The sequence below is a fragment of the Nematolebias whitei genome, chromosome 15 (genome assembly GCF_014905685.2).
Source record: "Nematolebias whitei isolate Nwh7 chromosome 15, NemWhi1, whole genome shotgun sequence".
NCBI classification, from domain to species: Eukaryota; Metazoa; Chordata; class Actinopteri; order Cyprinodontiformes; family Rivulidae; genus Nematolebias; species Nematolebias whitei.
Window position 1 is genome coordinate 22,015,158 of NC_056512.1, and position 23,978 is coordinate 22,039,135.

The following is a 23,978-nucleotide window of genomic DNA, read 5'->3' on the forward strand; positions in this document are numbered from 1 at the left end:
TGACTGATACCAAACAGGAGTGAATTGCAGTAATCAAGCCTAGATGTAATGAATGCATGTATTACTGTCTCCAGGTTATTTTTGGACAATATGGGCTTCAGTTTAGACAGCCGCCTCAGTTGGAAGAAACAGGATTTAACAATCATGTTTACATGATTGTTAAGTTTCAGGGATGGGTCCATTATCACGCCCAGATTAGTGACTCTTTGTTTTTCTGACAGGGTTAGAGTGGAGAGGTCGATGCAGTGGTTTGTGATCGTGTCGTTGGGAGGGAACAACATGACTTCAGACTTCTTTTCATTGAAACTTAAGAAATTTAAAGCCATCCAGTCCCTGATGTCAGCCAGGCAGTCGAGCAGCGGTTGAATAGAGCATGTACCATTGTGTCTTAGGGAGAAGTAAATTTGACAGTCATCAGCATAGAAATAAAAGGGTATGTTGTGTTTCCGGAAAATAGCACCAAGTGGCAGCAGGTATAAAGAGAATAGGAGGGGACCCAGGATGGACCCCTGCGGAACCCCCCATTTAAGCTCTGCCGCTGCAGAACTAAAATCCTTGATGGAGACACAAAAGGATCTGTCAGTGAGGTAAGATCTGAACCAATTGAGGGCTGATCCTGTGATGCCCACCCACTGCTCCAACCTAGCAATGAGGATCTCATGGTCAGTGGTGTCAAAGGCGGCTGTGAGGTCCAATAGGACAAGCAGCACAGAATCACCAGTATCTGTGGATATGAAGATGTCATTAAAAACCTTCAGCAAGGCAGTTTCAGTGCTATGGAGAGGTTTAAAGCCAGATTGGAATAGCTCTAAGATGGCGTGACCCTCCAGGAAGCACTTCAACTGGGACTCGACTATTTTCTCGAGTATTTTAGAAACAAATGGGAGTTTGGAGACAGGCCGGATGTTGGACACGACTGAGGGGTCAAGGTTTGGTTTTTTAGGAGAGGCTGGACAGCAGCATGTTTGAAGGATTTTGTCACTATGCCATTGGATAAACTACTGTTTACTATGGCAAGAATGGACAGACATAGAGTAGGAAAAACCTCCTTTAGTAGTCGAGGGGGGACCACATCAAAGGGGGAACCAGAAGCTTTCAAGTTGCACATGACCTTCTCTAGAGAAGATAGAGTGATGGGTTCAAAATGGTCAAATGGAGCTACAGATTGAGGTGGGATGGATGGGTCAAGAGTTGGAGGGGAAATGAGAGCCCGGGTGGTCGCAATTTTTTCCAAAAATAAATGTAGAAAGTTGTTGCACAGCTCAGTCGAAGCTTCCAGAGGTGATGGTTCAGTGAGGTGGAGAACAGAGTTTAGGGTAGAGAAGAGGACACGTGGGTTGTGAGAGTTTGAGGTTATGATATTAGAGAAGTATTTTGATTTAGCAGCTTTTACTGCTTTCTGATAACGGCGCCAACTCTCTTTAAGTATTTGAAAAGAGACCTGCAGCCTGTCTTTCCTCCACTTGCGCTCCGCCCTCCTACATTGCTGCCTAACGGCCTTGGTGACGTCACTCAGCCAAGGTTCTGCTCTGAGTTTTGATTTTAATAGGCGCGATAAAATCCATAGTCTTTAAGCTGACAGAGTTGAACTGGGATATCAGCTCCTCAGTGGTGGTGAGAAACACCGGGGGCTGAATTATCATTTCAGCGTTATAAACATCTGTGAAACGTGTGGCAGTGAAGTGGTTAATGGTCCGGCTGCAACATGCAGGAATGCACGGCTTAGGAGTTAGATGGGGGAGGGTGAACTCAAACTGGACTGGCATGTGGTCTGAAAAACATTATCACCAATTTCAAGATTACTAACAGTCACATCACGTGTTAAAACAAGGTCCAGTGTATGTCCGCGCTCTTGGGTGGGACCGTTTACATGCTGAGTTAGATTAAATGAGTCCAATAAATCTAAAAAGTCCTTAACCAAGGGCTTCTCAGGACAGCACACGTGCAAATTAAGGTCCCCAATAATGAAAACATGATTGGTGTGATTTCAGCCAAGAAGTCAGAAAACTCATTTATGAAATCATTAGATCGAGGTGGGCGGTAAATGAGTGCACATAACGTTGGAGGCAAATGGCCCAGTTCAAAGATGCTTAGTTCAAAGACGCTCAGCTCAAAGCTGGCGCGGGAAACTGGGATGGGCAGTTGTTTACAGTCAAAAGTTGGTTTGAATATTGTTAATAATCCACCACCGCGCCGGCCTGATGGCCGCGGTGTGTTAAAATACAGACAGTTCGGTGGCAATAATTCCATCAAGGCGCTGGACTCACCCGGAGACATCCAAGTCTCTGTGATGCAGAAAAAGTCTAACTCGTACTCTTGAAAGTAGTCCCTGAGGACAAAAGTTTTGTTGGTAACAGATCTTACGTTGACCAAACACATCCGGATACTGTCCAAAGTGGAGCTAGCAGCTGTGAAGTTCGCGCGCATTAGTGGCCGCAGGTTTTCAATAACAGCCCCTCCGGGTCGGTCCGTGCACCGACAACTCCCATTGTTTACCTGGTCCGGGCACGCGGGAAGCTGACGATGGAAACCAAGACCACCACCTGAAGAGGAAGATGCAGCGCGCAGGGCTTTAAGCTTTACCAATCGCCCAGCACGTTTTCCCCGGCGTCTGAAGCGATGTCTCCGGGCAGGGAGGTGAGGAGCGCAGCGGAGGTAAGCTGGTACGTCCGCCAGCAGACGGGGGGTGGGGGGGTGGGGGGGGGATTGGGGGGGTGTCCAGAGGTACGCTCATATTGTTCCAAATAAGCGACATCGGTGGCAGAAAAACGAAGATCCAGAAGCTGTTGTCGGTCATACATCAGCAGTGAGTTTATGTCACAGATAAAAAACTAACAAAACAAAAATAATCCGAGCACCGTTAGCAGAGGTGGATTGCAAGCCATGTACACGGGCGCCATCTTACCGGAAGTTAATAGCTAAAAACGTTCATAACTTTTGACCAAAAAGTCCCTAACAGATTCATCTGAGGTTTATAACAAATACTTACAGTGTACATGCTTGGTACTCATGGCGGGCTGTGCATTTTTCATTTAGGCCTTCAGTGGTCTGCCTGAATTTATCCACCTCTTAATAGCATCATTATGACTTCACAGCTACAGAAACCATCAATAATACACAGAAACATGGAATAATATGGTGGTCACAGACCGGTATCTCATGTAGCAAGAATGAATGCAACTACTGAAACAAGAAACCAATTAACACAATTAAAAAAGTTTCCTTCAACTGCAGCCACAGCTGTACCACATTCTTCAAGATTCAAGATTAAAGGTTCTTTATTGTCATTTGCACCACATGTGCACTTTGCACTTTGCAGTCACTTTGATGGGGACTGTCTATTTATAATTAAATTATTATTATTAATAATAAATATTAATATTAATGATTATTAATATTAACAAAAATACTAATTATTAATAGAATTGATTATTTATATATAGTTATATATAGTATAACATATTAATAATTAATCATCAATATTAATAATATTAATACCAATAATTAGTATTAATTTTAAATATTACTTATTCATCTTAATAATTATTTATATTAAAACAGATAATTATTAACATTAATAATTTATAATTAATATTTATTAATAATATTACTAATTAATAATAATAATAATAATAGGTGATAATAGCTAATAATAGGTGCCTTCCTTGCAGTGCATAATGCACTGCGTTCCATGCACGTTGAACCAAAATGGCTCCATATGTTACTCAGTTTCTGTGAAGAGTTTTCTCCTATTAATTTTCTATGGTAAATTTGGCATATTTGTTAGCAAAATATGTCGCCATGGTAACTGCGAATGCCAATAAAAGTAATTGCACACTTCCCGGAGCCGGGACGATTGTTTAGATGTAACTTTTGTGGGGGTCCACGTTGCGGTTCGGGCCGCATTAAAGTTGAAAAAGATACACTTTTCAGGTGTAGAATAATAAGTGGGCAGTCACCAACTAGTTCCTGGAGTTGGTGAAATATTGCGTCTTTGTTCACAAATTATGTCGGCATGGTAACTCGAAATGCCAATAAAAGTAATAGTACACATCATGGGGCCGAGCCAGTTGTTTTGATACAACTTTTGTTGGGGTAGACATTGTGGTTCGGGCCGCATTAACGGAGATAGAAATGTAGACACTCTTCCGAGGTGTAGAATAATAGGTGAGTCCCCAAAAACAGTAATAAGATCTAAGATATGAACTAAGAAAACATTAACTAAAAAACACACTGAGCACTAATAGCATAAAAGCAATAAACACAATACGCCAAACAGCAGCACGAACATGAGTCTGTGTGAGCAGATGAGCATGCATGAACACAGCAACAGGAAACAGATCAGCAGCAACATGAAACAGATCAGCAGCAACATGATGTGATTTTTCAGTGATTATCCTGGTTAGATATTCATGAGTCTAACAGCCTCAGGGTAGAAGCTGTTCCTCAGTTTAGTGGTTCTGTACTTAATGCTCCTTAACCTCCTGCCTGAGGGGAGCGGGACAAAAAGTATGTGTGCTGGGTGAGTGGGGTCTTTCATGATGCAGGTGGCCCTCTTCCTGCATCTGGAGGTGTAAATGTCTGTGATGGTGGGGAGGCTGACTCCAACTATTATATTGTTACTTTTATTCTACTATACTATATCATATTGTTTTATATTACAATTTCTAGCTTAAGGATAAGGATATATACTGTATAATTGGTTATATCTCAGTTCTTTTATTGTACCATTTGGTGTCTGTTTAGCGTATATCTTAGTGTTTATCTTAGATCCTTATTTATTGTTCTTTTTTTCTTTATATTTTTGGATGTACCTGGGACCCTGTGTACATAATTTTATCCATCTCATGTATCACATGTGTTGGAAACGAAATAAAGTTGACTTGAACTTGAACATACATATTTACCAAATATCACACATATGAAAAGCATCAATAGGGACCTAATAAAATGATAAAACAAAATAATAAATTAAATTAAATGATTTTTACTCACCTAAGTCTTGTCTATACTCAAATTCAATCCTCCTTTCCTCATTAAGAGCTCAGTTCCTCTGTCCTACAGGTCATCATGGCACTTTGGTTTCAACAAGTCCTTTTTCTGTCACCATGGAAGCTAGCACTGAAAGTCAAGTCTGTTTTGTCATGTTTCTGGCATAAATTTTAATTTGCTTTAGGGCTGAGAATGTCCGCATGACATTTAGCTTGTGCAGGTCGCTATAGATGCAGTTTCCTAGTGCCGACCACTCAGTATTCCTTTCTGGGTCGCAGGGACCACTGGTACCCATATCCACCAGTCACTGTGCGAGAGGTGGGGGACACTTTGGACAGGTCGCAAGTCCGTCACAGACATTTCATTATAATATTAATTAATAGAAAACATACTAAAATGTAAGTTAGGAATTCTGATTGTGTTTATGCCAGCAGAGAAGGCTTTGCTGGCCCTGACGGTCCACCACTGCTTGGTATTTAGGGGCACTTGCAGGGTACATACAGGGTACTCACAGGGTAATATACAGAGTACTTACAGGGAATTTTTCAGGGTATTTGCATGGTGATGTACAGAGAATTTATGGGGTACCGCCATTATAAACTGGGTTGACTCCAAATGTAAATCAGTTGTAGATGTACATCCAATGATTATTTTGAGAGGGTTTCATTACAGTTCATGAGACAGTGTTGACTGCAACAGTTAATGACAGAGTTTTAACAAATTATGTCATACAGTGTATAGTACTTAGAGTATGTGCCGGGAATGATTCTCAGCTGCTACCACACCAAAATTGAGCTTAATAACCAATTAAATTGGATGAATTATAGTCATTTAGTGTTTCCATTGATCAATTGGCTTCGGCAACCACCTTAAATTGAGTTGATTCCATTAGTTAATTAAATGTAGATTTATCTGTAATAATTACTTTGAGTGTTTCTTTAAGACCTGTCCAGTGTTTCAAGAAATTTTTTTTTTTACCCTTTATTTATCCAGGTAGTCTCATTGAGCCATGAGAACTCATTTTCAAGAGAGACCTGTTTAGGGAGCAGATGGTGGGAGTTAAGGGCCTTGCTCAGGAGCCCAGAGTGGGGCGAATGAGGGTGGAGGGAGGTGTGGGTGTTTCACCTTTTCCACTCACATTTTAATGTTGACTGTACCGGGAGTTGAACTTGCGACTTTCTGATCACAAGCCTGTCTTCTAACCTCTGCGCCACCACTCCCAGATATTTGGCTGACACTACAGACAGACAAACACATGTATTGATATGGGCTAAAACATTACTGCCCTTTCTCTTTTGGCAGGAGGCAATAAGATACATAACTCTCCATTTTATCCTCCATAAATAAAACTATTTTTTAAATGTTACACTGAGTTCAAAGTTTGCTCAGACGTCTTCATGATTAAGACAATCTCCACTCGTGTTTTCTCCCCAGACGAGGAAGGTCCGGAGGGTTTGACCCAGTTTCTGCTGCTGGAGGTGCGTAAACTGAGGGAGCAGCTCCGAAACAGCCGGCTTTGTGAGCGTCGGCTGTCTCAGCGCTGCCGGATGGCCGAGGAGGAGCGAAGCAGAGCCGAACGAAAAGCTGAGGAGCTATGTCACGACAAGCTGCTGCTTGAGAGGTTCGTCTGTCTGGATGGATTAATTTGGTCTTTTACATCGACGGGAACTGAAGGAAGGTGATCAAGTCAGGCAAGAAATGTTTCTCACACAGATTAGTGAGTTGTGAAAATCACCTCTACAAGAAGGTGGTAATGTTTTCACTCAAGTCTGTGTGTGTCTTGATTTGTCTGTAAAATACAAAAATAGTAAAAGTTCTAATGAACCACGGAGCAAATTTTAATGAAACTCCCAGAACGTACTTATTGAGTGTATACCTACAACTTAATAACTTACGGCGTTGACAAAATTTAGGATGGCTGCCACAGCTAATCAACCTTAGCCAACACACAGCCTCAGCTAGTTTAATGGCTATTAGGCCAAAATATGGTGTGGTAGTAGCTGAGCATCATCCCCAACTCATACTTCAAGCGCCATACTTTGTGTAGTATTTTTGCTTAAAACTTAGGCAATTTATTTATTGACATTTATTTAACCAGACAAATCCCATTAAGATCACAGATCTCTTTTTCAAGGGAGGCCTGAACTGCCATTTGACAAAAATACAGTTCCTTGCAAGAGTATTCGGCCCCCTTGAACTTTTCAACCTTTTGCCACATTTCAGGCTTCAAACATAAAGATATAAAATTGTAATTTTTGTGAAGAATCAACAACAAGTGGGACACAATCGTGAAGTGGAATGAAATTTATTGGATGTGTCAAACTTTTTTAACAAATAAAAAACTGAAAAGTGGAGCGTGCAATATTATTTGGCCCCCTTGCATTAATACTTTGTAGCGCCGCCTTTTGCTGCAGTTCCAGCTGCAAGTCTCTTGGGGTATGTCTCTATCAGTTTTGCACATGGAGAGACTGAAATTCTTGCCCATTCTTCCTGCAAAACAGCTCGAGCTCAGTGAGGTTGGATGGAGAGCGTTTGTGAACAGCAGTCTTCAGCTCTTTCCACAGATTCTCGATTGGATTCAGGTCTGGACTTTGACTTGGCCATTCCAACACCTGGATACGTTTATTTGTGAACCATTCCATTGTAGATTTGGCTTTATGTTTTGGATCATTGTCTTGTTGTAAGATAAATCTCCGTCCCAGTCTCAGGTCTCTTGCAGACTCAAACAGGTTTTCTTCCAGAATGATCCTGTATTTGGCCCCATCCATCTTCCCATCAATTCTGACCATCTTCCCTGTCCCTGCTGACGAAAAGCAGGCCCAAACCATGATGCTGCCACCACCATGTTTGACAGTGGGGATGGTGTGTTCAGGGTGATGAGCTGTGTTGCTTTTACTCCAAACATATCAGTCATTTGGGACAACATTGGATCATTCATAGATCCTCACTGAACTTCTGGAGTGAGTTTGCTGCACTGAAAGTAAAGGGGCCCAATAATATTGCACGCCCCACTTTTCAGTTTTTTATTTGTTAAATAAGTTTGACACATCCAATAAATTTCATTCCACTTCACGATTGTGTCCCACTTGCTGTTGATTCTTCACAAAAAAATAAAATTTTATATCTTTATGTTTGAAGCCTGAAATGTGGCAAAAGGTTGAAAAGTTCAAGGGGGCCAAATACTTTCGCAAGGCACTGTATATTTGAGTATTAGTCTCGCTTTAGATTACTTAACATCATTATATTTTGGTCAGCAAACTCTTTTCATTTTGTTTTGTCTAAAATATTACATGTGAGTGTTATTTGTTAGGTTCCTCATAACGTTCAACTTAATGTTTAAAATTCACACCATTTCAAGATGGCTGCCACAGATAATTAACCCTAGTTAATACAAAAATGGCTATAGATTGGCCATTTTTACTGATATTACACTAAATTTTGATGTGTTAGTAGCTGGGACATTCTGTAAACGCTAATAAATCACATGAGATTATTTCAAGATGGGTCTAACTCTGGCCTCTCTCATTATTAGATGATCTTAAAACTTAAAACATGAGAGAAGGCTGGCGATATATATTTTTTCAAGGAAATGCAAAGCTTTTAATTTCTATCTGCTTCTTTTTACTGGAGGCTCATGAGTCAGTAAGTGACAGTAAGGTTGACTGATTTGTTTCTGAAGGCTGCGTCAGGACTGGGAGTCAGCCAGTCGGGAGCTGGGGAAGCTGAAAGACCGGCAACTGGAGCAGGCTGTGAAGTACTCCAGGGCCCTGGAGGAGCAAAGCAAGTCCTCTATCCGAGAGAGGGAACTTCTGAGGCAGGTGGGTCCATTAGGAGGATTGTTGGATTGTTGTTTTACGACTGAACGGGCTTAGACAAGTTGCCGTTGCATTTTATGGTGCTGTTCTGGGTGTAATACACTTTGCTTTATGTGAGTGTGTCTCTTTTTTATGTCCTCGAGGCAAAGACAGACGTGTTTTGTTTGATGGCACGAAAAGACAGAAAACGGTGCTTCAAGATTTTACTTTATTTGTCAGGCAGACAAAGTTCAGCCCAAACACCCCTATGATGAATAAAATAATTGGACTTAATGTTCCCTTGCCCTGACGTGGGTCACTGGGGCCCCACTCTGGAGCCAGGCCTGGAGGTGGGGCATGCGGGCAAGCGCCTGGTGGCCGGGCTTTTACCCATGGAGCTCGGCCAGGCACAGCCCGAAGAGGAGACGTGGGTCCCCCTTCCCATGGACTCACCATCTGTGGGAGGGGCCAAAGGGGTCGGGTGCAATGTGGGATGGGGGGTGGCCGAGGGCAGGGACCCTGGCGGTTTGATCCTCGGCTACAGAAGCTGGTTATTTGGAAGTGGAATGTCACCTCACTGGTGGGGAAGGAGCCTGAGCTGGTGTGTGAGGTTGAGAGGTTCCGGCTAGAAATAGTCGGACTCACCTCTACGCATGGCTCTGGCTCTGGAACCAGTTTCCTTGAGAGGGGTTGGACACTCTTCCATTCTGGAGTTGCCCCTGGTGAGAGGCGCCGAGCAGGAGTGGGCATACTTATTGCCCCCCATCTTGGTGCCAGTGTGTTGGGGTTCACCCCGGTGAATGAGAGGGTGGCCTCCCTTCGCCTACGTGTGGGGGGACGGGTTCTGTCGTTTGTGCTTATGCACCAAACGGCAGTTCAGATTATCCGCCCTTTTTGGAGTCCTTAGAGGGGGTACTGGAAAGTGCACCTCTTGGGGACTCCCTTGTTTTGCTGGGGGACTTCAGTGCTCACGTGGGCAATGACAGTGAGACCTTGAGGGGTGTGGTTGGGAGGAACGGCCCCCCTGATCTGAACCCGAGTGGTGTGCTGTTGTTGGACTTCTGTACTCGTCAAGGATTGTCCATAACGAACACCATGTTCAAGCATAAGGGTGTCCATATGTGCTCTTGGCACCAGGACACCCTAGGCCGCAGTTCGATTATCGACTTTGTCATCGTTTCATCTGATCTGCGGCCACATGTCTTGGACACTTGGGTGAAGAGAGGGGCGGAGCTGTCCACTGATCACTACCTGGTGGTGAGTTGGCTCCGATGGTGGGGGAGGATGCCGGTCAGACCTGGCAGACCCAAACGTATTGTGAGGGTTTACTGGGAACATCTGGCAGAGTCTCCTGTGAGACACACAGTTTATAGGTGGAGGTGGTGTGCTGCTGACCTCCACTCAGGATGTCGTGGGTCGGTGGGCAGAGTACTTTGAAGACCTCCTCAATCCCACCGACACGTCTTCCACTGAGGAAGCGGAGCCTGGGGACTCTGTGTCGGGCCCTTCAATTTCTGGTGCTGAGGTCACCGATGTGGTTAAAAAAGCTCCTCGGTGGCAGGGCCCCAGGGGTGGATGAGATTCGCCCAGCGTTCCTTAAGGCTCTGGATGTTGTAGGGTTGTGTTGGTTTACGCGACTCTGCAATATTGTGTGGATATCGGGGGAACTTCCCCTGGATTGGCAGACCGGGGTGGTGGTCCCCCTATTCAAAAAGGGGGACCGTAGAGTGTGTTCCAACTACAGGGAGATCACGCTCTTAAGCCTCCCTGGTAAGGTCTATTCGGGGGTTCTGGAGAGGAGGGTCCATCGGATAGTCGAACCTCTGATTCAGGAGGAGCAATGTGGTTTTCGTCCTGGTCATGGAACACTGGACCAGCTCTACACTCTCAGCAGGGTCCTGGAGGGTGTGTGGGAGTTTGCCCAACCAGTCTACATGTGCTTTGTGGACTTGGAGAAGGCGTTCGACCGCGTCCCTCGGGGAACCCTGTGGGAGGTACTCTGGGAGTATGGGGTACCGGTTCCTTTGATACGGGCTGTTAGGTCCCTGTATGACTGGTGTCAGAGCCTGGTTTGCATTGTCGGCAGTAAGTCGGGCTTGTTCCCGGTGAGAATTGGACTCCACCAAGGTTGCCCTTTGTCACCGATTCTGTTCATAACTTTTATGGACAGAATTTCTAGGTGCAGCCAAGGTGTTGAGGGGATCCGTTTTGGTGGCCTTAGGATTGCGTCTCTGCTTTTTGCAGATGATGTGGTCCTGTTGGCTTCATCAGATTGTGATCTACATTCTTCACTGTAGCGGTTTGCAGCCGAGTGCGACACGGCCGGGATGAGGATCAGTTCCTCCAAATCAGAGGCAATGGTCTTGAGCCGGAAAAGGGTAGAGTGCCCTCTCCTGGTCAGGGAGGAGGTCCTGCCCCAAGTGGAGGAGTTCAAGTATCTTGGGGTCTTGTTCACGAATGAGGGAAAAATGGAGCGTGAGATCGATGGGTGGATGGGTGCAGCATCTGCAGTGAAGCGGGCGCTGTACAGGTCTGTCGTGGTGAAGAGAGAGAGAGCTAAGTCAAAAGGCGAAGCTCTCAATTTACCGATCGATCTACGTTCCTACCCTCATCTATGGTCATGAGCTTTAGGTTGTGACCGAAAGAACGAGATCTCGGATACAAGCGGCCGAAATTAGTTTTCTCCGCAGGGTGTCTGGGCTCTCCCTTAGAGATAGGGTGAGAAGCTAGATCATCCGGGAGGGACTCAGAGTAGAACCGCTGCTTCTCCACATCGAGAGGAGCCAGTTGAGGTGGCTCAGGCATCTGTTTAGGAAGCAATGAAGCAATTTGTTCCAAACGGCTGAAAATATTAAAACTATCATTGTGGACTGATTCTGAGGTGTGCAGTCAGGCAGACGGGTCTTCTTCTGAATCTAAGCTTTGTGCTTGTTTTTTTTTATATGAAAATTTATTCTTGTAATGGGAAAAAAAGTTTTGTTTCATTTAGTTTTCTTTTTGCTTCGTACAGGTGGAGGAGCTGAAGTCCAGGCTGGCAGAGTCGGATAAACAAACAGCCGACCCTCCTGACATTACCAGAACAAACAGTTTGCGCTCAAATGGAATAAATAAATATCCGCCTGCTTTACCAGAGAAGCCGCTGCAGCTTAACAAGGTTCAGAAAACAGAAAAGTCTCCAGTAAAAACTTTGGATCCCTCCACTGGAGTGAATGTGAGTTTTATGCCTTTTTGGTGTTTTTTCACCTAAAACCATCTTAAACAAAATATGATCATTTTTTATACGTCTGTAATCAAACAGACATATTGTGGTATAATCTATGTCTGTACGTATGCATGTATGCATATATGTATGTATGCATGAATGCATGTATGCATGCACGTATGTACGTAAACTTTCTCTTGTCCAGGCCATGACTTCCGGTCCACTCAAGATAATTTAATGAAACTTGAGGTCAAACGTTATACAAGGCTTTTGCTTGTCTGGGCCATTGCTATGGATTATGGTATTTTTGTTGCTTGCACTCGGCGAAAACAGATGCTTTCGTCCTGTGCCCCGTCCCTGCTCTGCTATTTGTCCTGCAAACCTTTCTCAGAGCCTCTTTTTGCATATCTTCCAAATTGTAAATTATGTATTTGGTCAGCAAGATGCAATTTTGATCAATTTATTTTCAACAAGAAGACAGGGCGAAGGAGAGTCCTCTTACTTCGACAGAACACTATTCCTGGGGATGTGTACATGGACTTGTGATAACAGGATTTCTGCTTTTTGGAGTTGGTGGTCACCTGGATTATCGACAAATTCAGAAACGTCAGCAGCTGTTAAACTGCCTGGCATGTAAGGAATGTGCCGTGCTTGGCAACACTCAGACTCAGATGTTGTGTGAACTGATGCAGCTCCTGAATCTCACTGGTGGGAAGAAATAGATCTTGATGAAGTTGTAAAGTTTGACTCAACATATGTAATCACAATTTTAGCTGTTTGGAATCGCCATGAGATGTACTAATGAGACTTTTAAGGCAGAGCTTTGCCTGTCCCAAAACAAATGTTGATATCTGAATCTGGCTCCCACCGCGTTGGCCTTGAAGGCTGATTATTTCAATTCCTCTTGGATGTTCTGGAAACAAGATGCTCTGACCCCCCCTCCCCTACCCCCAAGAACATGGACCTGTTCAGAGCTCAACCGACCCAGCTGATAAACATTGCTCCACCTCTTATCAGGACTATGGCTGTGGGTGGGGTCTCTGGACAGTGATCACAGACTACTTCCCATCAAATTCATGCATTTGCCGGCCTCCCTCATTGCGGTGGGGGGTCTGGGGGTCTTTCGTCACCTTGCGCTCTCTGTTCATACGCACCTTGAATGTCAGGTGCACATGTTCACTTTTGCCACACAGTAATGTAAATGGGTACTTTCACAGTCATCAGATTTTAAAAATAGTTTGCAACAAAAGTCTAACTGCAGTAATAAGATGTTCTTTTTTCACAGAGCAGTGTAGATAGATATTTCTCTGTTTATGTTGTTTAACCGTTAGTGGAGAACTTATGACAGAGTAGATTTTTTCACTTTTGTTTTTTTACAATAACTACTGTTGTCTTAAAAAAAGAAAAGAAAAAGGCAGAAGTTTATTGAGAGAAAATGGTTCTGTGCGCAATGGATGTCTGGAGAGATTATGTGACGGCTAAGTGACATGCATTCAGAAATCGGAACAGACCTGCTGCCACAGGTCCTGAATGATTTTTTTCTTCTGTTATTTCAGACGTGAGAAGGTAAGTTCTTCTCCTCCTCTGGCTAAATTTTCTCCAAAGCAACCTGCCATTGCAGCGCAGCTGCAAACTCCAGCTGCTTTTGGACAAATCTAAGGAGAACCTCAACATCTTTAATTTCTGCAACTTCCAGTTCTTTCTCCTGTCTTTTTGTCAATGCCACTGTCTCTAGACCATACAACATAACTGGTCTCACCACTGTCTTGTAAAGGTTTCCTTTGACCATCCAGATATGCACAGTTATACACCAAGCACTACTGTTTGCTAACACGATAAAAACAGCTGCAAGTCGTGGGATTAATTCAGTTCAAATCAGTTCATTTCAGTTTATTTATATAGCGCCAAGTCAAAACACAAGTCATCTCAGGGCACGACGTCGTACGACTGTAAAATTCTGTGATAAATTCACAATGCAAAATATTATTCCTCGGTATGCGATGAAATATGCAGTATAAAACTTGGAAAAGCGCTAAATCCTAGCTTGCTACTTAACTTCTTCGCATGTTGTCAGCGCCGAAACTCCAGAAGACGCTGATTGGCTGGAATGAAAGTTCACCTGCGATTTCATTGGTTGAATTTTTTTTTTACCTCTTCATAAACTTCCGTTGTCGCTACACAAATCATGCGACACAGGTCTGTTTGGGTTGGGGGGGGGGTTCCTTCCCTCCAGTCTGCACGCATTTCATGTGCTGCATACAGATACAGACAGATTATAGAGACCGCTGCGCTCGGACTGACAGTTGATTATAAAGCAGGAGAGAACTAGATATTTTGCTTGGGCATTTGTGCAGTTGTCCTAACTGCAGCATAGATTTTCTTGTGCGCCGAGAATGTGTGAGCAGTGCACGATTGCACAGGCATGCAGCTTAGAGTCACCTGTGTAAACGTCTGGGACCAGCTGACGGGCGGGGTTGTAAAGTGTGTGTGTGTGGGGGGGGGGGGGGGGGGGGCAATCCCCCCCTCCCCGTTCAAGCGCCACTACTCCACACGCATATGTATGTATGTCGCTTTACCTGCACTGAGGTTGTTTTTTGCTACGTTACACTGTGTCCCATGTCAAGGACACAGTATGAGATAAGATTTTTTATACCTCCCCTTTTCCTCATGTTTTCATTTTCCTTATCTAAAGAAAAAGGTGGCGCTGCTCAGTGCAGCTGATTCCTCAGACACCTCATCCCCCCATGTCTGTTGTTTATGTCTATGTTGTCTTCTCTTGACGGGCTCTTTCTGAAAAGTAATTTTGTTGTGCTTCTGTGCAATGACAATAAAGGCATTCTAATTCTGGTAATGCTGTACTGTGTAATAGTTTGTCGACGGTACTATAATGTGCCGTATGTGGTACTCTTGTTTAACTTCATTACATGTTCTTTAAAATGTGTTTTTGCTGATCTCAGGCTCTCATGGACATCCTGCAGCAGGACCGCAGAGAGGCAGCAGAACAGAGACAGGAGCTCTGCGACTACATCACCAAACTCCAAGAGGAGCTGCAGAGTGCGGAGGAGCACCAAGAACAGGTTGAATTAGAGAGGTTCAAATAACTGTTCATTTCATGACTCTGTTTTAAATGTTAGCGTTAAAGATGCAACGGTGCCTCCTGTGTTTGCAGTTGGAGTCGCAGTGGGAGCAGCTGCAGCTGAAGGCCAGGACTCTCCAGCTGGACTGGGAGACGGAGCAGAAGAGGAGCATGTCCTACTTCAACCAAACCATGGAGCTGGAGAAGGAGAGAGACCAGGTCAGTGTGAACACAGGGTCTAAAGGTCTGAAGGTTCTGGTCTCATGGTTCCCAGACACCCCCACTTGATGTTATCGCCATTTTAGGTGAAGTCTATTGGCACATTATTGTTGACGCTCGGAGAGTTCAGAATTTGTGTTTTTGGGATAACGTTGTCTAATTTCGTTTTTGTTTTGTCCAGAATGTATTTGCTTGTATTTTTTGTATTTTGTTCAAAGTTTTTTGAAAAGATGATTTGTCAAATAATTATGACTAGTTAGTACTTTACCAGCAGTGGCGGCAGAAATATTAGTGAGGCGTAGTACACCGTTTCTTGTATCACTAACTGCACATATTTTACAAATAGTGTTACACTTTCTGTGGAAAAAACAGGCCTATATATTTCTTAATATTTATTTTGTTTGTTTTGTGCCCAAACTTGTTGCCTTTTTTTCTTCCTCCCGCGGGTCGAGGTTATGTTTCATGAAAAACAGTCGGGTCTAATAAATCAGAGAAACGAACACCTCCACCTCTCGCATTCACCCCCACCCAAAACGAGGACAATTTGACCGCTTCAGTTTTTATTTTTCTGTTTGTTTTATTTCGGCTGCTCCCTTTTTCAGGGGCCGCCACAGCGAGCTAAATCGCACAAAGACTTGGCAATTGTTTTTACACCGGATGACCTTCCTGGCACAACCACAGACTACCGAGCTACCACAGCCCTCTGTGTGGAGCAAAGAGCTGCTATCTAGGGTGCCCGGGGGAGCAGATGGTGGGGCCTTGCTCAAGGGTCCAGAGTGGGGCAAATGAGGGTGGAGGCAGGTGTGGGTCACCTTTCCCACCCACATTTTTTTATGTTGTCTGTTCTGGGAATCGAACTGGCAACCTTCCAATCACAAGCCCATCTTCTCTAATCCCTGCACCACCACTCCCCCCTCTTTAGTGCATGACTAAATTATTAACATAAACAGCGACTCTCTGCCACATGAGAGAGATGCAGATTGCAAAATCATTCACGCTTAAAATTGTTTGGATGTGTAAGGTTTTTTTTTTACTTTTTATTTAAAAAAAAGATCAAAGTGAAAGAATGATGCTGGACTATATCATTACCAATTTGTCAAAGAGCTCCAGGCAGACGCTGAGCACACAGCTTCCTGCTGACAAGACCACTGCCTTAACCTTTGACCTGTCACAGCCACACACTCACGTGCACCACAGAACTGGTTACATAAGATCCATCCATGCTGGTGAAAATGTCCCGCTTTCTGTCTCTCCTCTGTTTTCTGTTCTGGTCCTTTCTGTCTGCTCCAAATGGACTCAAACAGAATGTCTCCACAACTCAGGAGGTTTTGCTGCAGCTGTGTTTGAGCTCACGTTCGGTCCATTAGTGGTTCTATAAATACGCTAAAACCAGCTAAATGTGTCTGCAGGGCAGAAAACTGGACGTCCCAAAATAAATTCTATTGAAGCTGATGGTTTGGATCACTGGACATGTTCCGCTTGATGAATGCGGGTCGCTGAACAGTACCGTCCCATAACAATAAATAAGTAAAAAACTGAGAATGAATCACAAAAAATCATTTAAAATTCCATTTAAAATAGTCAGAATAGTTGAAAAAAACATACAAAGAACAAAACAACACAACAAGCTCAGTAAATAAATAATTTACATTACTTATTAGGAGGAACTATTTTGTGGGGCGAATTAATTTTCTGCCTCAATGGACCGACCACCACTGCTTCAGTCTTAACATTAGTCATAGAGTATGGAGGAAAAGGGCAAAAGTCTTCATCTTGGCTTGTCTTATGGCTCCAGTAAAGTTAGTTTCATTTGGTCTTGTACAAAAAGTGTCTGACTTTACCTATTTTAGCATTCTTTAATTTAATTCAGTCCTCTGTATATCAAAACAGTCATCTTATATAGGACATTACAGCTTTCACTCTTTGTGTCCATAATTCTTGTACTGTTTGAAATAGTACTTTTTATTTACATTGTTTTCTCATTGAAATCAAATCTAAAAAAACTTCAATGAGAAATCCTTTGAAATTTCTTAAAATCCCTCAAGAGCGTTGTGCTCTTTGACATCTTCTTCAGCATACTTGCTCAGTTTGTGTCTTTTTATTAGTTCTGCAGATCAGGGAAACAATCTTTGCTTGGTGGTGCAAGCATGAAATATCGCATGCACCTTCTAAATCTATATTTTCTAAAAACCACAGTATCCACATGAACAAACAACTGCTGTCATTTTTCAAGATGGCTGCCTTTGAAAGTCATTTTCTGTGTATTTTGACCTGAATCATTTCAATTTCCCAGTCTGAGAATTTTTTTTAATGGCCATGCAATATTCAATTCTGATGTCAAAAAAAGTCCGTTTAAAAAAAAAATGCCAGCATAAAGTTATTACAACATGTGAGAGACTTGAATGTCTTGTGAGGTTATCGTGTGAAAACAGATATCTTTAAATATTTCATGGATTTTGACTGATTACACAAAGCCGTTAAAAAAGGGGCAGTGTGGTGCAGAGGTTAGAGAAGGTGGGCATGTGAGGAGAAGGTCACTGGTTTAACTCCCAAACATCAAAATATGGGTGGGAAAGGTGCAGCACCTACACCTGCTTCCACCCTCATTTGTCCCACTCTGGGCGCTTGAACAAGGCTCTTAACCCCCACCATCTGCTTCCCTGGGCACCCTATGTCAGCTCTCTGCTCCACACAGAGGGCTGTGGTAGCTCCATGGTCTATGGTTGTGTCAGGAAGAGCATCAGGCTTTATAAAAACAAAAAAACAATTGCCAAGTCTTGGTGCAAGTTAGTTCTTTGTGGTGACTCCTGAAGAAGAGAGCGGCCAAAAGAAGAAGAAAAAACACAAAGCCATTAGAAATTTGACAAAAACACATAACTACAATGTACTTGTCACATTTGCACCAAGCTGTCAGCATGCGAGTGGTATTCAGACCTGCATGATTGACTGAGCACATTCAAATTTATAAAGAAAAGTTGTTTTTTTAGATACAAAGCTGCAGCCACCTTTTAAAAAATGGAAAGATGTTTATGAAATATTGACTTAATCTGCAGCACTATGTGCTTCGTTTTTCTTTAATACATCCTTTTTTATAATTTATATGATCCGTTTTTTCTGTCCTCTTTTTTTTTTTTGTCGACTTATGTGTCTAATCTGTCTTTTTTAACTTCCTGTGTGTTCATTTTCCATCCTTTATCTTTTTATGCTTCCTTTTTGTATTTTTATAACCTTTTCATCTTTTCACATGTGTTTTTATATGTCTCGTACGTTTTCTTTTTTCTCTTTTTGTCTATTTTTGCTGTTTCTATTCGTGCTTTGAAAGTTCAGTTATTCATGCACATTTTCTAGTTCGGCCTACATCAGTGTGCAGTTTTGTGTTTCTGCTATCTTTTCATCAGGCTTTGCGCAGCCGAGACAACCTGCAGCTGGAGTACACCGACTGTCTGCAGGATAAGAACCGTCTGCGTAAACGCATCGCGGAGCTGCAGGCCAGCCTGGAGCAGCAGCAGAGGGAGCTGGAGCGAGAGTGTGAGAAAAGCCGGGAGCAGCTGCAGCAGAGTGCATGTCTGCACTGTGTGAGTTTAAACGGGCCTTACTGGAATACAACACCGCCCCCTCACCACCAGCAGACTTAACACTTCCCTGTGCACGTTCCACAGTCCCACCTGTCCCTCTGCAGCGAGGACCAGTGCTACGGCCCCTGCTGCTCCCCTGACCTGGATCTGAGCCCCCAGTCCAACAGCACCTATCTGATGCTTAGAAAGGTCAGTGCTGCTTTTCACTTTGGCCACTGGTGCAACAAACTCACTACAGTACATTAAATTCACTCTAGACTCACTACTGTCACTGTATACAGTCTACAGTGTACTGTGTACTAGTATAGCATTTTTACCTGTCCTTGCTGTCCTGTTCAACAGAAACTTGTTCTGTCATGCTGTTTTCGTGCCTTAAAATAACTGAACTGCTGAGCTCATCAGAAAATTAAGGTCTTGGTTTTACGAGGAATATCTTATGCAACTCTGAGCCTGTTTCTACCTGTCCAAGCTCTCTCACGAGCTGAGGTCACGTGCTGAACTTCTGTTTTCTGTGTCGCAGACGCCACCTAGAGGTCAAACCAATGAAAACTCTGGAGGTAAGTTTTAAGTAAAAAAAAATCTAAATAAATCAGCATTTGCACTTTAGTTTCCATGAAGCGGTTGTTAACTGGGGGACTGAGGCTGAATGTTTTGATTCACAGGTTCCTGTTCCACCTCAGAGGAGAACCTCTTGTCGTCAGTGAGTTTTATTTATTTTTTTATTCTAATGAATTGTGTCTCAGAATCAGGGTCTCAGTATTTACCAATGTCCCTTCAGACAAAGGAGGATGAAAAGGAAATAAATCGCCTTTCCACATTTGCCTTTCCTCCATGTGCAAACTCCATCCACCGACGGTGTAACACAGAGTAAGTTTAATAATCACAAAATGTATTTATGTATTTATTTTTGACTGAAATGCATATTTGTTTGACTTGATTTATATCCTTTTTGTTATTTGCAAAGGTTTGACATGATCTCTTGGGTCAGTGATGAGAATGATAACATTTTAGGTATGTTTTTGTCAATAAATGCATTTGATTCTGATATTAAAATAATTTTAGGGAGCACAGTTTAAAGGCTGCCTTGTGTTTTCAGATGATCAGAGTGAACCTTCTCTGTGTGACTCTTGGACCTCCTTACACTCGCACCTCTTCCCTCCTGACCTGGTCAACATGCCCTCAGTTTCTAACAACCAACCCAATCCCATTGTTCCCAGGTACTACCTTGGAAAAAAGCCCTCCTGAAAGCTTTAATACACAATCAAAATGCATTTATTAGAGTTCAAGTTCAAGAATCTTTATTATCCCCAAGGGGCAATTTGTTTCACAGTATAGGTACACAAAACATCCATACTAGACAAGACACTGAGGCATTAAAATAACAGTACAGAAATCATCAATGTTTGTTGAGAAGCCTGATCTCTACAAGCATGAATGATTTTTTCAGTCTGTTTGTTCTACATCTGGGCAGCAGATACCTGCGTCCAGATGGAAGCATCTGAACTCATCATGGAGAGGATGATCAGGATCTGCCAGAATCTACCTGGCCTTGTTCACTGATTTCGCCTCGTGTAGGTCAGTGAAGTTCTGTAGGGCTATGCCAGCAGTTTTGCTGCACATCCTGACAATCCCGAGAGTTTGTTCCTGTTTTTGCATGTCAAAAGTCCAAACCAACAGATGAAGGTGAAAGTTAAAAGACTCAATAAAACATGAATAAAACGTTCTCATAAAAGTAAAATCAACATTAAAACTGCAGAGCTTCAGATAAAAATACATTCTCTGGTGGACCTTTTTATAAAGTGGGATCAAAGGTCAGTTTGTCATCAAGAACAGTTCCCAGATATTTTCAGTGTATTGATGCACCACCTCAACAGCTTCACCGTTAATTATGGAGGATGGATGGTGACAAACTTAATTAAATAAATACATAATAATGAAATGTATCATTGGTGACAAAATTAAATAAATAAATAAATCATGAAATAAATAATTTAAAAGGTACATTTCATTACGTAATGGTGTATTTACTAATTTAATTGTGTATTTAATGATTTAATGATGTATTTAATAATTAAATGATACATTTAATTGTTATGTTTATATTATGTATTTATTTATTTAATTTTGTCACATTCCATCCTCCAACGGAATGGTGACAAAATTAAATAAATAAATAAATCATGAAATAAGTAATTTAATTGTGTATTTAATTATTTAGTTGTGTATTTAATGATTTAATGATTTATTTAATATTTAAATGATACATTTCATTATTATGTATTCATTTATTTCATGTTGTCACATTCCATCCTCCATAGTTAATAACCACAGGAGCTGCAACTGAAGAGACTTTTCTAAAATCAGTGGTCGCTTCCTTTGTCTTAGAAACATTTAACTTTAAAAAAGAAGACTCACACCATTCAATGAAGACCCTGACCACAGGCCCGGGGTCTGGGTCATCACAGCTGAGACGGGACAGGATGACAGAGTCATCAACAAACTTTAAAATGTGGCGCCATGGGAACTAGCTGCAACAATCATTTGTATATAAAATAAATAAATGAGAGATATGATTAAAAGAAAGTAAATGACCAATGTGCCATTAAATGTGTTTTTAATTTTTATAATGTATTTAAAAATTGCCCCCTCATATACAGCATAATGTAAATTTACTGAAAGGTAATTGTTGTTCGATTTGAGGAGCATCTTAGTTTGGTTTTTTTTTTTTTTTTTTGGTGAGGTTCTGTGGAGTTCTTGTCAGCAGTCAGTGTCTTACCTGCAGTGAAATTCCTCAGTTTCCTAAGGCAGGCAATTTTGGGGAGGAGCCGAGCTAACGGCTAGTCTGGGCAAGGCATGAAGTGAGTTTCTGCTTTCCTAAAACATCTCCAATCTAAAAGGAACAAAATCCATAGCTGTTTATCTGAATCCTAATTTATTAACTTTTACATTGCTGCCAATTGTTGATAATCCAGTTATTAACATATATTTTTATGGGGATGTTTATCCCCACAACTGTGTTGGTCTGTGTTCTGATACCAGTACAGGTCAATATGAATATATGGTAGAAAACAGAATGTGTTAATTTCAGAAAGGCCAGCAAAACTATTTGTTACAACATTCTGAGTCAAAACTAGATTTTTACACAGCTTTAATGTTTCATAGACGATCTGTGTTGTCGAGGTATCAGTGTCTCAGGTTACATATTACAGATGAAGCTGGAGTGTTGTATTTATCAGGGTTATGGTTATTCAAGGCCACAGTGCCCCAGAGAACCCAGCTCAGAGTCCACCAGTATCATAAAAACATGTTTGTGAAGACTCTGTCTTGTGTTACTTGTGTCCAGACTGCCTTTGCAGGTAACTAAGTTTTTACCTTTCATTATTGCTCCTGTCTCAAAGACAAAACCAGATCGCAACTGTCCAAACCATGTGAAACCCTAAATGAATGTTCAAAAAAAAAAAAAAAAATCTTTGAGTCTATTGTATAAACATGAAGTCCGATATTAACCTCAATTTCATTTTGCAGCATAAGTTTCACGTGAACCATTATTGGTAATGGACTGCAGACCAGCACAGTTTTCAGGTTAAAACCCATAAAATTAACTGTAAATAACTGTATCGTCAAGAATTCAAAATAAAGGTTTTTTAAAAATAGTGTTTACATGAACCGCTATGAAAAGTTAGATATCTGAGTTGTTTAATAACATCAGAGTTTAACTTTGGTCTTGGAGCCCCTGAGATGATCCGTTAGCTCGTCTCCCCTGAGAGAACTTCTACTTGGTAAAAACGTTCTGTGTGATTTCTACTGCAGGTAAGACACTGACTGATGTTACTAACTTCTCAAAGCCTCCCATTAGACTTGACATAGTCCCTTGTCTTTTTTTTTTGTCCTGTGTGTCTCTTAGGAAGCAGCCCTCCCCCTGCTCCCCATCTTCAAGCCCCCCCAACTCACCAAAACACAGAAGAGCCAGTTTAGCTGATGATATCACCATCGTGGGAGGAAACCGAGTGGGGATCTTTGTCAGCCATGTGAAAGCTGACTCTCCAGCTGAGCGGTGTGGACTAAAGGAGGGCAGTGAGCTGCTGGAGGTGTGTGTCTTTCTGGTGGACGAATCACAAATGAAGACCGTGTTTGAATAATCAGCTAATTAACAATAATATGCTTCTTAAAAGTGTTGGGCTCCTTTGCTCGTACAGTTTTTTATTGCATTTCTGTAATTTTTCACTCGAATAACAGCTGTTGTTGTAATGTGAGGCTGTAAGGTCACGTCCAGGTTTGTCTCTGTGTTGTTTAGTTGGAGCGGGTTCTGTTCGGTGGAGGAAGTGTGATGTTGAATCAGTGCACGGCTGAGGTGGCCCACTTTTCTCTGCAGTGGTGGACTGAGCTTTCAGCACTGAAACACCAGAGCAACCTGGACGGTGAGTCTCAAAAACCTAAAACCATGAGAGCAAAATATACCCTATAATAAATCCCCTCTCTGTAAGGGTCAAAGGTCATCCACACTTGGACATATTTCCTCATGTTATTCAGAAAATTGTATTTCTCACAAAGATCAAGACTAAAAACTTTCTCCATTCTTGGCTTCACCTTTCAGCGTATTCGAAGCTGTGCTCGGAGCTTTCGTCGCCTTCGTTTTCAGGTGCCGACTCCTTCTATGTGCGGGTCAATCTCAAAATGGAGCCTCGTGGTGACCCCCCGTCCATGGGCGTTTCCTGTGACGACATCATACATGTCACAGACACAAAGTACAACGGGAACTATCACTGGCGCTGTTCCCTGGTGGACCCGGTCACAGCCAAGCCTCTGCAGATAGGAACCATGCCCAACTACAACAGGTGCGTCAGTTAACCCCCTCGATTAAAGACATCAATACAATAGTTAAGTAAAAAAATAAAGTCCAGTGGTTTTTATCTTGAACTTTTTTGAATTTACTATCATTACGGTCACATGAATGTTACTTTCATTTGGGACTTTTAATGATTTATTTGGAACAGTTTTTGTCCAGGGTATAATGATTATCTAAATATGTTTTTGTCCCCCATCATGGAGTGAAGAGGGGAATTGGAAATACCCTCTGTCTGTCTGTCTGTCTGTCTGTCTGTCTGTCTGTCTGTCTGTCT

At 42.4% G+C, this 23,978-nt stretch overlaps 1 protein-coding gene across 1 annotated transcript in view; it reads left to right on the forward strand.

The window, feature by feature from the left end:
* Positions 1-23,978, forward strand: part of zmp:0000000896 (caspase recruitment domain-containing protein 11) — a 44,198-nt gene that overhangs the window by 12,315 nt on the left and 7,905 nt on the right. Inside the window, exons 4-18 of the mRNA XM_037688889.1 lie at positions 6,427-6,613; positions 8,672-8,810; positions 11,797-11,997; positions 14,946-15,065; positions 15,158-15,283; positions 18,682-18,858; positions 18,943-19,047; positions 19,379-19,415; positions 19,521-19,558; positions 19,637-19,725; positions 19,823-19,869; positions 19,955-20,075; positions 22,763-22,946; positions 23,153-23,276; positions 23,453-23,693. Coding sequence (XP_037544817.1) covers positions 6,427-6,613; positions 8,672-8,810; positions 11,797-11,997; positions 14,946-15,065; positions 15,158-15,283; positions 18,682-18,858; positions 18,943-19,047; positions 19,379-19,415; positions 19,521-19,558; positions 19,637-19,725; positions 19,823-19,869; positions 19,955-20,075; positions 22,763-22,946; positions 23,153-23,276; positions 23,453-23,693 — 1,936 coding nt within the window. The remainder of the gene's footprint in view (positions 1-6,426; positions 6,614-8,671; positions 8,811-11,796; positions 11,998-14,945; positions 15,066-15,157; positions 15,284-18,681; positions 18,859-18,942; positions 19,048-19,378; positions 19,416-19,520; positions 19,559-19,636; positions 19,726-19,822; positions 19,870-19,954; positions 20,076-22,762; positions 22,947-23,152; positions 23,277-23,452; positions 23,694-23,978) is intronic.